The 15545-nt window shown below is 41.6% G+C and overlaps 1 protein-coding gene across 1 annotated transcript; it reads left to right on the forward strand.

Moving 5' to 3' along the window:
• Positions 1 to 132: 132 nt before the first annotated feature.
• Positions 133 to 7811, forward strand: ccdc125 (coiled-coil domain containing 125; the record flags this gene model as incomplete). The annotated part of the gene is made up of 11 exons (XM_083978547.1): positions 133 to 385; positions 1307 to 1365; positions 1456 to 1542; positions 2009 to 2086; positions 3281 to 3366; positions 3445 to 3527; positions 3712 to 3824; positions 4404 to 4508; positions 4853 to 5003; positions 5620 to 5738; positions 7422 to 7811. The coding sequence occupies 11 exons, from the start codon at positions 133 to 135 to the stop codon at positions 7809 to 7811; spliced, it is 1524 nt and encodes a 507-aa protein (XP_083834673.1).
• Between the last annotated feature and the right edge of the window lie 7734 nt (positions 7812 to 15545).

Raw genomic sequence — 15545 nt, forward strand, 5'->3', positions numbered from 1 at the left:
GGAGGGTGACTTGCATCATCTCATGCTATAGCTCCAGATGTTGACATGAAAATACATGTTTTAGATTAATCGTACTGATTTGAAATCACATCAATATGTTGGTTGATTTGACAGGTTTAACTAATCCAGGTGATGTCTGACCTGGTTCAGACGCCAGAGGTCAGCGAGGCCTGCAGCCTGGACGATGACATGGTGGATGGAGACCTGGGTGACGGGATGGGAGTCAGAACAGCACCCCTCTCCAGCGGAAAGAGAAGCCAAAGCTTCACCGGTCTCTCTGAGACCCTGTTCAGACGCAGCAGCCAGGCGGGAGAGCTGGTCTCGATCCCTGGACTGAAGACTACAGACACGCAGCAGAGAGCAAGATGGACGCTGCCACGATGCGGTAAGACTCCTATCATTAAAGGGATATTTTATTTTTGTTCACAACATGATGTTAAGATATAATACTCTGTAATAGAAAAGTAATGTAATACAGTTTGGGCTGACATGTTTCTATAAAATAGTTTTTCAAATTCATTACTTTTTTAATAACTGACAGATGGTTTCCATAAATGAAATAGTCTTCATGATCAGATCATTTTCTGCATGCACCCTAACTCCTCTCTGTGTACTACATGTTGTGATGCACAAATCACAGAGTCGACTCATTGAGCATTTTAGCAGCTACAGCTCATAGTTTTGGTTTTTCATCATGTATAATGTTTAGGTTCAGTCTCATCATTTCCAGCAGCAGCTGCTGTCAGAGAAAAGGCTCCAAGTGACCTGCAGCAAACACACTCAGTCAGTAAGAGAGCAGCTGGTGAATGTAGGGGAGGTATAGACTGGCAGCGTGGTGGAGGCAGCATCAAGCTGTTGGGACACAAGAGAGAGACCTGAACATCTGTCTGCTGATGTGACCGATTTGGAGAGTAACAGCAGAAAATCCACAAATCCAGTTGTGCAATGTGTCTTGTGCCAGACCCAAAAAGTCTGGAGGCTGCAATCATTCACTGCTAAAGGTTCTTCTAATAAACCACGAGGAACATGTCTGAATACACTCTTACTTATCTTTTTCCATAATTTTCCCAACTTCAATTTGTCCTTCATCTTCAATCACAGCTAAAGTAACAGTGTTCAGTCAGAGATGGCTCTTGCTAAGGGTGTTTTCCCGCACTAATGCGAAGAACATCCTATAACGAGTCCCTTTGTCCCTGCTGTATTGTGACTGTATAAAGCTCCAGATGCCTCTCACAAACAAAAAGCTATACACATCTTGTCCCCCCTGTATGACTTCTAATGCATGAGTCTCTCTCTGAATCAGTAGGCTCCCTGGATGACCTGTCCAAAGAGGAGCTCAGAGACAGACTGCAGGAAGCAAGTGAGGTAGGAAGAGTCAAACACAACAACTGTGTGTAGATGTTTGTCCAGTGAAATCCTCGCAGAGTGTGACCGAGGCCTCTGCTGTGTTGACAGGCGATAGACATGTTATGCTGCGAGCTGGAGGTGGCACATCGTTACTTTGAAGGCAAATACGAAGCAATGAAGATCCTACAGGGAAAGGTAGGTCAACGCATGCTGAAGTGCTGTGTCTTACACAACCAATCGCAAGTTTGTCTTTCTTTGGTGACCATTTTTCAAAAAAAGCTTACAGTATATATAATAGTTTATAGAGTTCACTGATGTGTTTTAATAGTAGTTTGTTAGAGCAATCAGTTAATCTGTTAAGATGTTCTTGAGCATTTGATCATATGATATCTTCAATTCAATTCAATTCAATTCAAAAAACTTTATTGTCTGTCACAAGGACAGAAAATTGTCATCAGTTTGGGCTCAGTTAAACATACAGACACCACATGATCATCTGGTTGACGTGGCATTGTTAATATGGGCACTTTAATGACCTCATATTCATGTTGAGTCAGAATGACAACAGTGTCATATCCTGTAGCCTATATTAATATTATATAAAGTGATTAAAGTCTTTGCTTCGTCGACCACTGATTGAACGTGTCTCTTCCTCACACAGGCCATCCTGGACAAAGCCACGATTCACACTCAAAGTCTGCTGCAGAAGAGTGAGGAGAGGGCCAAAGCTCTGGAGAAGGTAACTGCTTCTCTGTCGTCTGTTGCTCCAGTCAGTGCAGCCTGCTCAAACAAGGGCTTGGTTTGTTTGCTTTCACATGCTTCAGCAGGTCCCTGCTTAACAGTCACTAACTAATTGCTTCTTACCTGTTTATCAAAGACAAACGGTCAGGTACAAGAAGTGGTTGTATAAAGATACCTTTCTTTAGTTTGAATTATACAGTGATGATCAGAGGGTCAACTTTCTATTCAAGGTTAAAAAAACAAACAGTATAGCACATGCAGGGCTTTAGTGAACAGGTATCTTGTTTACCTAAAGCTGGCAAATGAATGTGATGTCATTAGCAAAAGAGCAAGAGTAGAAATACTGAAGTGTATAAAATTGTACTTGATTACGGTACCCTAGTACTGATTATTTTCCAGCACTGCTAATAAGCCTACAATTACGGAGACTTTGGCAAACATAGATTTTAATATTATTCAGTGACGCAACAGGTCAAAAAAAGCAGCAAAACAAATCAGGTAACTGTTTGATGCTAATACAATATCAAAATGTACTTGCTACATTTATATATTAATGCCAAAACTATCTCTAAAACAACTAATCCTCCATTGTCTCACTGCACAAGTGTTTGTTTTCCATTGGTAATGAAAAGACAGGCTAACACTGGAAATGAAAGTGGCTGTGCTATCAGCTGGCTAACATTAATTAGCCTAAGTGTAGCTTAAGGCTAAAGTTAGAAAGTCTTTGCCATATGTCTGTAGGTTAACTGAAAAAATGAGGCATTAATAATGACAAAGAGGTCAGAATCAAACTGATTGATAGGTGATATCTGACCTACAACATGAACTCTTCACTTTGTTTGGTGATAGTGACATGGGTTAAATGGTGTAGATTTACTACCCAGCATCAGCAGTGAGTGAAATACAGTATAGCCTCCTGTAAAAGCTTTGCCTCGATGCTGAACCTCTTTCAGCTGGAGCCAGAGTAGTTGTTGTTCCATTGCTTCATTGCTTCAGGCGATACTCTCCCTCTCCCTCACATGACGCTGTGTATGCTAGCTCATATATACAGTAAACAACTGGACCTGAATCCGCGGAGCCGACCTGCCTTGTGTCAACAGTCCAGGGAATATTTCCTTCTTAATACCAATTAGTCCCGATCTGAATACTGAATGTGAACTTCAGTGACCCTCTGAGTTTCTGTCTCCTGCAGGAGGTGAACAGTTTGCAGTGGGAGCTCAGCTTCACGCAGGTCCAGATGAATAAGTCTGAGCAGTCCTGGGAGCAGAAACACAACAGGTCAGATTCACTCCACATTCACCCCTGACTGTGGGATTTTCACCTGGTTGGTATTTAAAGCTTATTGTTGTTTTTCAGCATTGTGAGTGAGAACAAAATCCTGACTGACAACCTGCAGGACAGAGAGAGTGAGTTCCAGCAGCTCCGTGCAGAGAATCATGGTAAATGCTGAATAATGTAGATGCAACATGGAGTGACCTAAACATGTCTGTGTGTATCATCTCCACTTGTGAAGTGAAGTGAATCTGAGTTAACAAACCCCCCCCCCCCCCCCCCCCCAGTATTTTAAAATGCATCCTGTGGTCTGAGTCATCTGTGTGTGTGTGTGTGTGTGTGTGTTTGCAGCTCTGAGTCGGCAGTGTGTGGAGCTTCTTTCTATGTTAAATGTGAAGGAGCAGAGAACTTACCAAGGAACCAAACCGCACTACAGCCCAGAGAGAGATGCAAGTGTCCTGGAGGTGAGAGACTGAACATTACAGAAAGTGAGAGAGAGGAGGAATGTGTGCAGTCAGGTCAGGAATGAGGACCATTCAGGTCACTAACCTCACACACTGTGATGTCAAAGCACATCCATGTTGTTCATCCTCTGTCTCTGCCAGTAGCCTACTTCTGCTGTACAATTTTGATGAAATTATGTAATTTTAAAACAATTATTTGACTTTTTTAAAAGCCTTGGACATGTTCAAGAACTATTTTCAATCACTGTGGTGTGGTGGGCCTCTGTGGTGCTTCACACATGTTTCTCCTGCTCCACATTTAGTTATGAATGAATGTTCAGTCTTTATCATTAATGTATCAAAAGCTGTGCAAATAAAATATGTCAGCTTGAGTAATGACATGTCTTGACCATATATTTGCATTATAACCTGTACAGCACCTTGTGACTCTGCGATAGGTGCCGAATAAATAAACTTTACTTTACTCTTCTTTATTTCTCACATTAATATTGAGTGTTTCTAAATATATTTATAACTTGTACTTGTACAGGGGCGTTGATTAAAAAGCTTTTTTTTTCTGGTCTTTGTTGTGTTCTGTAGCTTGCAGTGTTAGGGGCCTGTCATTGTCTTGGAGCTGCAGAAGCGTGTCCATGCAGTCGAACTGCTGCTGCCAGCAGGAGACAGCTCGTCCAGCTGCAACAGGAGGTGAACCACAAAAAAACACTACTAACTCAGACCTGATCTGATGTTAATAACAATGTTGTTTTCTGATCTGCGTGCAAAAGGACTAAATGTATTTCTGTCATCTTTAATTAATATTAACCCATGTCAGTGCCAAGAAGCAAGTCTTTCTTGTGACTTCTTGCCTTTGGGCTTGTGACTCCACAAGCCAATATATATGGTGTATGTAGTTTTGAAGAAAAGAAGACATTTGATGTCTCTTTCTAAAAGTGAGATTTATGTGAAACACAGTAAATCAGGGACAGGAACACTTTTGAGACGATTCTGTTGCACAAATCTAATGTTAAGATGTGTGTGTTTCTCTCTAGCTTGATGCTCAGCGGTCCAGGAGAGAGGAGGCAATGATGGTTGCGGATGCTTTTCGTATCGCCTTCGAGCAGCAGCTGAGGAAACGGAGTGAACACTTCCTGCTGCTGGCTGAGGCCAACATCCTGAAATCACATCACTGCAAGGGTGAAGGTGAGTCTGTTACATCACATCATTTATCCAGCGGCTCCTGTAGCCAGTCCTGAGTTGAATGGTGCGAGAACCTGGAGATCAGACGGCTGTGGTCAAGAGACAACACCTCGCTGCTGCCACTAGAGGGCAGTCAATTACACGATAAACATAAACTTTAGATCCTTTATGAAACAGAACCCTGTCCTGACATCAGATGTAAGGAGACATATCACCTCCACTTCAGTATCATTTGAATGAATGTGTATTTTTAGCTTTAACTGATTTGCTAAGTTTCTGATGGAAAAGAAAAAGGCACAACAAGGCAATTCAGTCACAGACTTATTATGATATCACTGAGGTTGTTTTTAAAATGACATAGCATTTATAAATGCATTCTGGTGTACAGAACAGTAACACTTTCACTACATGTGAAAGGATGATGGAGACATGTCACTGAAGTAAAACACAGGAGGGACTCAGGTGAGCTTTTTCTTGGATAGAGTTTCTTAAACGTGCGTATACTATAGGTACTATAGGAAGTAGCGTTGTTTTAAAAATGTCTTTGAAGCTGCAAGTAATCCTTGATTTGAGTTCCTTCACTATCCCCATCTGACAAGCATCTGTCTTTTCCTCCCAGGTGCTAACAAGACTCCTTTAATGAATGTCAGCCAGAGACTGAAAGGGTTGCTGCCTTCCAGTCTGGACTTGAAGATGCCTGATGATCTTCTGGAAACGCTCTACAGACTGCTGGACTTGGTCAGTAACTCGTAACACCTACAGACCTGTAGTCTAGATATCTGCAGGTGCAACATGGACGCCAGATGTTTTATTTTCCTCAGTTTGGTATCACAGAAGCACATCCTGACTCACTTCAATAATCCTACCTGAGCCTGTTGTTACCACATCTGGTCGTAGCTGCTCGCTTAACTGCAGGATCATGGCCCGAGGTGGTCTGTATCCTCTAATGAGTGTTTATTGTGTTTGGGTCATGAGCCTTTCAATGGATCAGTTTGGTCTGCTGATTGTGTAAATGCAATAAAAGAGCAGTGATATGGACTAAAGTCTGGACAGATTAACAGTCCGGTTGCTTTTACGCTGTTTTGCCAACCCTCCTCCTGGCCATGTGCGTTTGTTTACAACGAAGCTGGCGAGAAATCAGTCAGTAGAACGGTGCATGACGTTATATATCATATAAGATGTTAGATCTGTGTCGTCTTATCTGTGATAAACAAAAGATTGCAGGTCACAGGGCGGGTTTGTGTCGTCGTGCCGCAGAGACGAGAGCTGGGACACCGGGGCCCCGATCTTTCAAAGTTGTTTTTCAGCTAAGAGACTCCACGTGGTTTGGCAGAGAGCCTCTCTATTCTCCCTCTTAACAATTTACATGTCATTTATGAAACCATCACAATTACTCCAAAGCTGTTTAAATAAATTAAAATGTAGCATAGTTAAAGCAGATATCAGTGGAATGTTTTTGTTAATATAAGTCCTAAATAGTCCTATTTTCCGTCAGCAATCACTTACATGAAGTATTTCAGCCTAAACACGAGTCTCTCCGTCACTCTGCTCTGCTGTAACCCGAGGAGAAAATTTTCCTTGTGGGATACAAGTGTTATCCAATGAGGAGAGAGAACGGCATGAAGGGCTGTGTGTGCAGCCAAGGGATGCGCGTGAATGTGGTGACGTAGCACGAGGACCAATTGATGCCTGACAAGGGCGGGGGCTGCTAACTCATGGTGCGTTCAAAGAAACTCGTACTTTGTGTTTTTCCTTCCTGTGAAGTCATACCAGTTCGATCTGGTACGAGTTCACGGGTCGGAAGTTACGAGTGGCCGTTATAGGGAACTTTCACAGACAACAGGATGGTAAAAACACGAGCTACGGGTTACCTGGAACGCTACCAAGTCGTAGTTGTGACTTGAAGCTGTAACTTACGGTTTCAAAAGCCTGCCTTGAACGCAGCATTAGCCGAAACGGCCGTGAAGCTGATATCTGCTTTAAGCTAAACAATCCTGCATAGTTCCTCTTTAAATTAACTAGTTCCTTACCTCCAAGGGGCTAAATTGCTATACATGATGGCAAATCTTCCCCTGCTTCTGCTTGAGTCTCCTCCTGTTAGCCTCAGCAAATTGATCACAAAGTTTCAGTGTATCCCACTGCCTCCTGGGTCCCACAGTCACAGGTCCCACAATCAGTTGTACTAATTGGGAACATTAATGGGGATGATCTTGGTTGTTTATAAGAGGAGTTACAGGGTGCGGTGACCAGAATCAAACCTGTTCTTCTGTGATTCCTAGTGCACATTTATGCCAAATTTGAAGAAATTCATGCATCTTCAGTCAGGGGCTCATGATCTATAATTTTACTCACTGCTGTGTCCTGATGATTGTTGGCGGACTTGATGGAACTAATGCTCTGACTTGGTGTTTCCTGCTGTAGCTGAACGATAAGGAGGAGGAGTTGGCCCACCAGAGGAAGGTCAGCATCATGCTAGCTCACAGTGCAGAGGAGCTACAGAGACAGCTGCACAGAGACTCAGACTGCCAGTCGTCACATCAACCAGAGTCCAGCATCCCATCAAAGCAACCACAGGACCCTTCAAAGACTCAAAGCCTCAACAAGTCTCAACAAATAGATCAAACGTTACAGTCCGACGTCCAAGCAGAGCAACAATCAGAGCTGCTAGAGCAACCACCACATCTGTCTGAGCCCAGGACTGAACCACAGGAGCTGTCAGACTCATCACAGACCAGAGACCAGCACCTTTCTAACCACAACAGCAAGAGCTGTGGGTGTGAAATCCAACAATCAGACCAGTCAGAGTCCTGATCCACCAGAGTCCAGACCTCAGGCAGCATTTCCTGTGACTGTGAAAGACACGAGGAAGACGGAGGGGATACACCCTGACAACTTTCTGCTGTCCCATCAGGTACTCGCTGCGCTGACCCACCACCACATATGCACACACACTCACACGCTACAGGATCCCTGAGACGTTTTACATGCCTTGACAGTTACTTTATCAATCTGTTGTAAACCAAATTCTCTTTTTAATGTATGAATTGCGATGAGAGGAAATGTGCGGAGCTGCTGTGCAGCACACATTTCCATAAGGACAATAATGGACTTTTAAAGTTTTTTTTTTAAGTTTACTTGAGCCAAAACACCCAAATATGGAGGTAGGGTTGTAGAGACAGGCTGAGGAGGGACAAGCTGAGACATCCACCTCCACAAATATCTGACAAACTGTTTTTGTTATGACATTCATATAAAGAGAAACACGTGAAACACCAGAAAATACTGTTGGCTGACAGTTTCCAAACCTGAGAGGAAGTTTCTGAACAAGCTGATACTGATGTCAGAAAAATCCCAGTTCAGTTTTAAAAATCAACTACAGTGACAGTCTGTCCAGTCATGTTACCAATGTATTCATGTACTGAAACGTTTTCATTATGTCTTTGGGATTATCAAATGTTCATTTATCAAAGACAAAATAAGGTTTTCTTTTACCTTTACATGTTTCAAAGGCTGTCACCTGTCTTCATCAGAAGCGTCACCAGTTTCTGACGAAGATGGATGACAGCCATAGGAAACGTAATGGTAAAAAGAAAACCTTCATTTGTCTGCAAATGAACAAGAACATTTCAATGAACGCATGTGTTTATTAGGAAAGAGGGGGGTAGTGTTTGTTAGACAAACATATTCATTTTTTCCTAGCGCCAGCTACCTGGATAATTTCATCATCAAACTTCAGGAAGTAGGTGTTTTTTTTGATTGGCTTCCAGATGAGGATCTAAGATAACTATTTTCAGTCACGGCTTCAGCCACCAACAATATAATATTTATTTATCTATTTATTTATTGTTATTTGCTTGGACCTGACTGTCTTCACTGTTCCTAGATGACAGTGAGGTTGAGCGACAGCATGTTGTACAGGAAGTGACCAGCAGAGGGCAGTGTTTGTCTACAGCACGAGAGTGGCTGCTGTCAGTGCACATACTGTACATAGCTACAGTGAAATCCATCATGATGAATCCTCTGCGCTTATCCATTCATGAAGCGTTGTGTTGCTCAGGTTGAGAGTCTTTCAGATTCAGAAAGTCAGAGATTTTTCAGGATTCAGGATGCAGCTTCTGACGGGATCCAGACTCTGACTGGACCTGGACCTGGTTCTGGACTTTTACCTTGTATTATCTTTATATGCACAGATACTGTAATCAGCCCCATGTTCTTGTTCCGAGTTTTCAAGGGTATTTTATATTTATTTATTAAACCTTTTTGTCAAAAACACAGATATTCAAACTGATCAATGGCTATTTCTTATTAAAAATAAAGTTAACAATGGATGACAAATTTAAACAGTGATTTGTTGGTGTGTTTGCTGCTGCTTTATACTGTATCAGGGCCGTTACTAGGAATTCTGGGCCCCCTGAAAGAATACTAAAGTGGGCCCCTGCCCCCTCACTTTTTTTCTTAGACTACGTAGGCCTATGTATTATCATTTTTTATTTATCCTACTTTGTTTTGATGCTATGCAGCATTACTATGAGTACTAGTCAGGGTCTTATGCAGAATAATTCAGTCATTCAAAGATTATTCAGTCATTCAAAGATTAGACTACAGTGGTTTTTTGTGGGCCATACTGGGCGCTGGGCCCCTAGAATTATCATCACCTTTCTCCCCTATACAACAACCCTGTACTGTATGTATGTATTTAGAAACGTGTGACTTCACTTCACCTAAAAGAAAATTATTGTATTTTTGCCTGCTCTACATTTTTTGATTTATTATAATTAATTAACTTTTATTTTAAAGTGTGATCAACCGTATCAGAGCCAGCTCCTTCACCGTCAGTCATGTTTGACCCTGTCAGTGTCCTAACGATAAAATGTTAGATAAAGAGACAGAAACTTCTTCACCAGAGACCGTGATCTGATCTGAGGTCTGTTTTAGGCTTTAGAAATGCATCTTATTTTGAAGGTTTGCTGTGTTTATTACAACCAAACTTTATCGCTGCCCGACATACAAATACATGTAAACAACATTGACGCCTTTTGTTCATTCAATAGTGTTTTTATGACAGTTTCTATAGACTGTCGTGTCATATCCTGCTGTCTTTTTATTTCACAGTCAGTCAGTCATTTGTTTCTGTAAACATGGAATAATGCAGCTTAGACAATGTGTTTTTGAATTCTTAAGTATTTCTAAAATCAATCAAGTACTCCAGTACAGTACTTGTGTAAAAATTTGACTGAAATTCCTATTGGCGTCATATATTAGGATCTGTATGAGTGTGACTTTGTCCACATCTGACCATTGGTTGGCAGTGTTGGACTTTTAAGATTAGCTATTGCCGCAGCAATTTATTTCCTAGAGAGAGGCTGACCTCAGTGTGAGAGTCACAATAAGAAAGATATCCTATCCCTACGACCTTTCTCTCTGCCATAATCTATGTGATGATACTCAGGTATATGTTGCATATCCACTAAGAGATAGCTAGAAAATGCCCAAAATTATGTCACATCTTTAATCTTTTATGTCACAAACAGTTTTATGACATACATGTCACGAATAATAGCCTACTAGTGCTGAAGGCCACTGTCTAGAGCAGGATAGTGAGCAGAGCTGTGTGTGGAAGGTAAAACAAACATCAATGAAATTACAATGAACATCCATATCTATTGAAGTTAGAAAAACAACACATTCAGAACAAGTTAATCTGTTCATCCAAGAAGACACGCTGAGAAACAGAGAGAGAGAAAGAAAGACACAATACACTGATGGCAGCTGTGATTAGAAGCACTTTTCCTCCCACTGGTTCTTTTTCTAAATTTAAACAGATGTCGCTCAAACCCACTCAAATTCACCACCCACTATGCCGCAATGCTTCAGCTTGTCTTTCACAAGTTTTAACTTATTCTTAATCCTCGCTCCGCACAATAGGACTGTCTCAAATACTGGATCAACAGCTCCATACATGATAGATATGTAGCTCAAACGTGCTGTAGCAAGAGTCCACAACGCAGGCACACACACACACACACACACACACACACACACACACACACACACACACACACACACACACACACACACACACACACACACACACACACACACACACACACACACACACACACACACACACACACACACACACACACACACACACACACACACACACACACGGACCAATAATATATGAAATGTAGCCCAACATACATGGAAGCATTGATGGTTCAAATGTCTTAGGACAGGGGTGTCAAACTTATTTTAGTTCAGCACAATTTGATCTCAAGTGGTAAAATAATAGCATAATATCCTATAAATAACAAGAACTCTAAACTTTCCCTTTGTTTTAGTGCAAAGAAGTACATTATTAAGATGTTTACCTTACGTAAATGATGTATTTTACAAAACATATTATGAAAAACTTGAAATGTCTTGAGAAAAATATGTGCAATTGCAACAATATTATGCCACTACTGTCTTCTACATAATTTTCACACTTGGATTCACACTTGGATCCTCTGGCAGGCCGGTTTTGACCCACGGGCTGCACATTTGACACCTTTGTCTTAGGTCATTCAAATTGGTGTGTAAACACTCTCATGCACAAAACCAACAAATGGTCACATACTCACCAGTTGTGATGCGACCGAGCTTCACTCCGAAGTCAATAAGACAAATGTGGATCATCACAGGTCACCAGTCGCACCAGCAGCGACTGGATTCCTTTAATCAGCTGCACAGTTCTTTAACTGATACACAGGATGTGAAGTGAAGGACCGTGTCCACTGGATCATTTTCACTGGCCACATCTGCCCCATTAGCTTTAGATAATGGCAAAGCTTTTCACACTTGGGATGGTCCACGAGCCATCGGAGCCATTTGCATCTTTAGGCCTTGAAGCGCTCAGCATCACTGATTGCAGGCGTTTTGGGAATTGGACTGACAGCGAGCGGATACGCAGAATGAGCAGTGAGCAGCCACAGCAGTTCAGGCCGATGACCAAACACATTTATAAATGGCAATTTACTGTATGCTGCTGCTCGGTGCTGGTAATATCAGTGTTTGGCGGCATTTAGTGAGGAGAAATGACTGATTTGGAATTGCCAGGAAGGAAACTGTCAGGAGACTATTATGTGATTATTTTTAGTGGAAACTCGTGATTGTCTTTGGAGGGAAAATATATCACCAGCTGTGTTTCATTGGAAATCACTAGTGCCCAAATACTTTCCCCATTCCTTTTATTTAACCCCCCTTTTTAGATTTCCTTTTAAGTGAGAAAAAACCCCAAACATTACTAATACACTGACAGCATCACACACACCGTCTGCTTTGTCCAAACCTGCAATGTTCAAACCCAACTCTATGTACATTTTCTTTCTGTAAAATAACTCTTAAGTAAAGCAATTGAAACTGCATTTATCCTTATGTAACATATTGAAATAAAGAGCTTATATACTTATAACCAGTCCCTAAAACTGACTTTTTACCTTGCAGTGTGAAAAATATATTCATAAACATGTTTCATAGAGAACAGATGTTCCTTTTTAGTGTCTATAGAAACTTTTTGTCTCAAAGTTAAAACATAATTATAGATATAAACAATGTAGTTAGTATATAATGATATATAATTCAGTGAGTTGGGACATTTGTTGTTTTGTAAAGATGGAGTCAGAGTGGTGCAACAGGATCCAAGAGTTTAACATCTAATTCCATTTAAATGTCACATTATCCCTCATTATCACATGGAGGCAAGTAAGTGTGTCGTAATGTGACTTTTGTTCGTGCTCTTTGTGTCAGTTGAAATGTGCCGCGGGTGCGTCTGAGAGGCAGGCCACAGGCAGACCCACCTCAGCTCTGTGGGTCACAGCCCCTCTTGCCCCTCTCCACACCCAGCAGCCAGTAGGAACAAAAGAGCAGAGCAGCACGGTGGGCTCAGTCTGCAGCAGTCAGGGGCTTTTTGGGCCGCCTGCCTCCCCAGGGCACTTTATTTGGGGCAGCCGGCGCCTCTAGGACTTTTATTTTTTTGCACTTTCGGAAAATATTGACACTCCCCTGAGCTCTCAACCCAACACCATTGATTGGAGCTTAAGCTTCACGGCCAGACCACGACCAAAGCTGCTGCATAGTATTGGCGTGATTAATTAAAAAGAAAATGGTTTTTAGTATGGCTGGCTGCATGGAGAGTGGCAGCAGCAGAGAGCAGGGGGAGGGGGTGGTGCACACACACACACACACACAATCACACACAGACACACACAAACACAAGCTGATTGGCACACTGCAGTGACTGTGGGGTGAGGGGAGGTGTATGAAAAACATTAACCCACAATGCACTGCTGAGTTTTGACAGATCCCTGCTCCGGGGCTGCTGAATTTATGAGCCATTACTCCTGCCGGCCCGGGATCTAGTTGGTGCATTATGTTCCATGTCATCCGCCATTAGTGGAGCAGTGACTGACATCCATTGAGAAAGCCAATGCTCTCTGACACAGGCTGGCTGATAGGGCCAGCGTGGCATGCTCCGAGTAGGATACAGCCGCATTGTTGTTTTGTTTCCAGTCCCCCCCCTCCCCTCTTCTCTTTTCCTTGTGCATCCAGTCGAGTTCATGCCTGCAGTAATCAGGGGACAATACTGCAGCCTCCAAGCCCTCATAGTGGCCATTGTGCTCCACAGTAAGCTCCAGCTGGCCTGTTTCCACTTTGTTTTTTTAGGACACTACAGACTTGGGTTACCTACATCAGAAGGATTTACTGTAGACTGTTTACGTCATGTTTACAGGATGATATGAGTTATAGTTGCACCGTTTAAATGATTTGACAGAGAGGAAAAGTTCAGCGTGTGACTGGAAGGAGGAAGACAGAAAGACAGAAAGATATTGCTCTTTGGTTACTAAAGTAAAACTTCATTAAGATGCAGTAACAATGTGTCCTACTGCTGAACAAGAATCATATTCCAAATACTTTGGCAAATTGTGATATGAGTCACGATTTTGCTTTCAACAAACTATTCCTTCATCAGAAAACCCCATCTCTGGATATTTACACTGATGTTTTGAATTTTTGATAGTATTTCCGTTAGATGTGCAGCTGTATTTTGATAGTAATGCATTTGCACGCATTAAACATATATATTATATTTTTTGAACTATATTGGATCAGCTTATATAATTACTGTCGCTGGCAGTGACCCCAGCTTCCCCAGCCTGATCCTCTTTAGATCACTTGCACTTTTCTCCTGCATTCTTGTTTTCCACTTGGTAACTGTTGCACATTTTTCACATTTACATTATATTACATAATTTTCCAAACATTTTATTGTACATTTTACCTATTTATATTTCATCCACCTGACCTGCAGTAGGGTACATTATTTCATCTTTATATTTTTTCCTCTTACTTACCAAAGACACCAAAGCAATTTATTCCTTCATTGTGAAAATACTTTGAAATAAACCTGATTTTGATTTTGATTGATATCTCAGACCTCAGTGATGTACAATAAACAACACCAGTTGTGAGTTTCCTGTCTTTGTTCTTGACAAAAACACACTACGAGAGAAACTGTGTATTCATTAGAAGTTTATTTTCAGATATTGATGATCTCATAAACAAAACAAACAAATGTGTACTAATGACTGATTGTTGATTATCCATCAGTGAGTGCCCCCCCCCCTCCACCTCCCCCCTGAGCTGGCCGGGCCTTGTTAGCCTACGGTCTAAATAGCTGCTAAACGTGATGACGGAGGTTAATAATGGCACTCAGCCTCGTCTGTTGTTGTTTACACTCTTCTTCTTAGGGAAGGTCAATGTATTGACTTATCTTGGATATGGGGGCATGCATGACAAAATGCTGACATATAATCTGTGCGGCCTTGATGTTCCATTAAATGATCGATTCAGCTGGTTTGGGGGCTGGGTGGGGGGATTTCTCAGGGACTATGAAAAGGTCAGTATCTGTTAGTTCATTGGTGGAGTGATTAATAAATCAATAGGAGCTGGAGAGAGGCCCACTGAATCAAACAGTTCCACAGGGGCCCGACTTTCTGTAGAGCTTTGTACGGGACAGGTCAGTCTCCGTCCCCCTGTCCCCCCGTCCTCTGTTACGAGACAATGCATATTACTGTCCACCATCAGGCTGAGACATCACAGACTTTAACTGTGGCTTTGATTTAACACACAGTCAGACTTGAATGTCTGAATTCATCTGCTGCAGAAACCTGTTTCTTGACTATCTTGAGCCTGACTGTGAAACAATGAATTCTGGGTAGGGTACTATTTCTTTTTATTTATTCATTTATTTGTTTATTTCGGGCATGTCAATTAAATCATCATCATCACACTTCATCTTAGTTCAAATAATACAATACACATGGCCGAAAGGGAAAGCGGGAGAAGCAAAAGCTTATCTAGTCCCGCCCCCATTACCCACAGAATAATTATCTTCATCATAATCTTTTCTTTTTCATTTTACATTTTGACATAACATTTTCTTTTTTTTCTTTTAATAATATAACCGATGAGCAGAAAATGTAATGTTTTTTTTTTTTTATA

This window comes from Trachurus trachurus (genome assembly GCF_905171665.1).
Source record: "Trachurus trachurus genome assembly, chromosome: 9".
In the NCBI taxonomy this organism is placed as follows: Eukaryota; Metazoa; Chordata; class Actinopteri; order Carangiformes; family Carangidae; genus Trachurus; species Trachurus trachurus.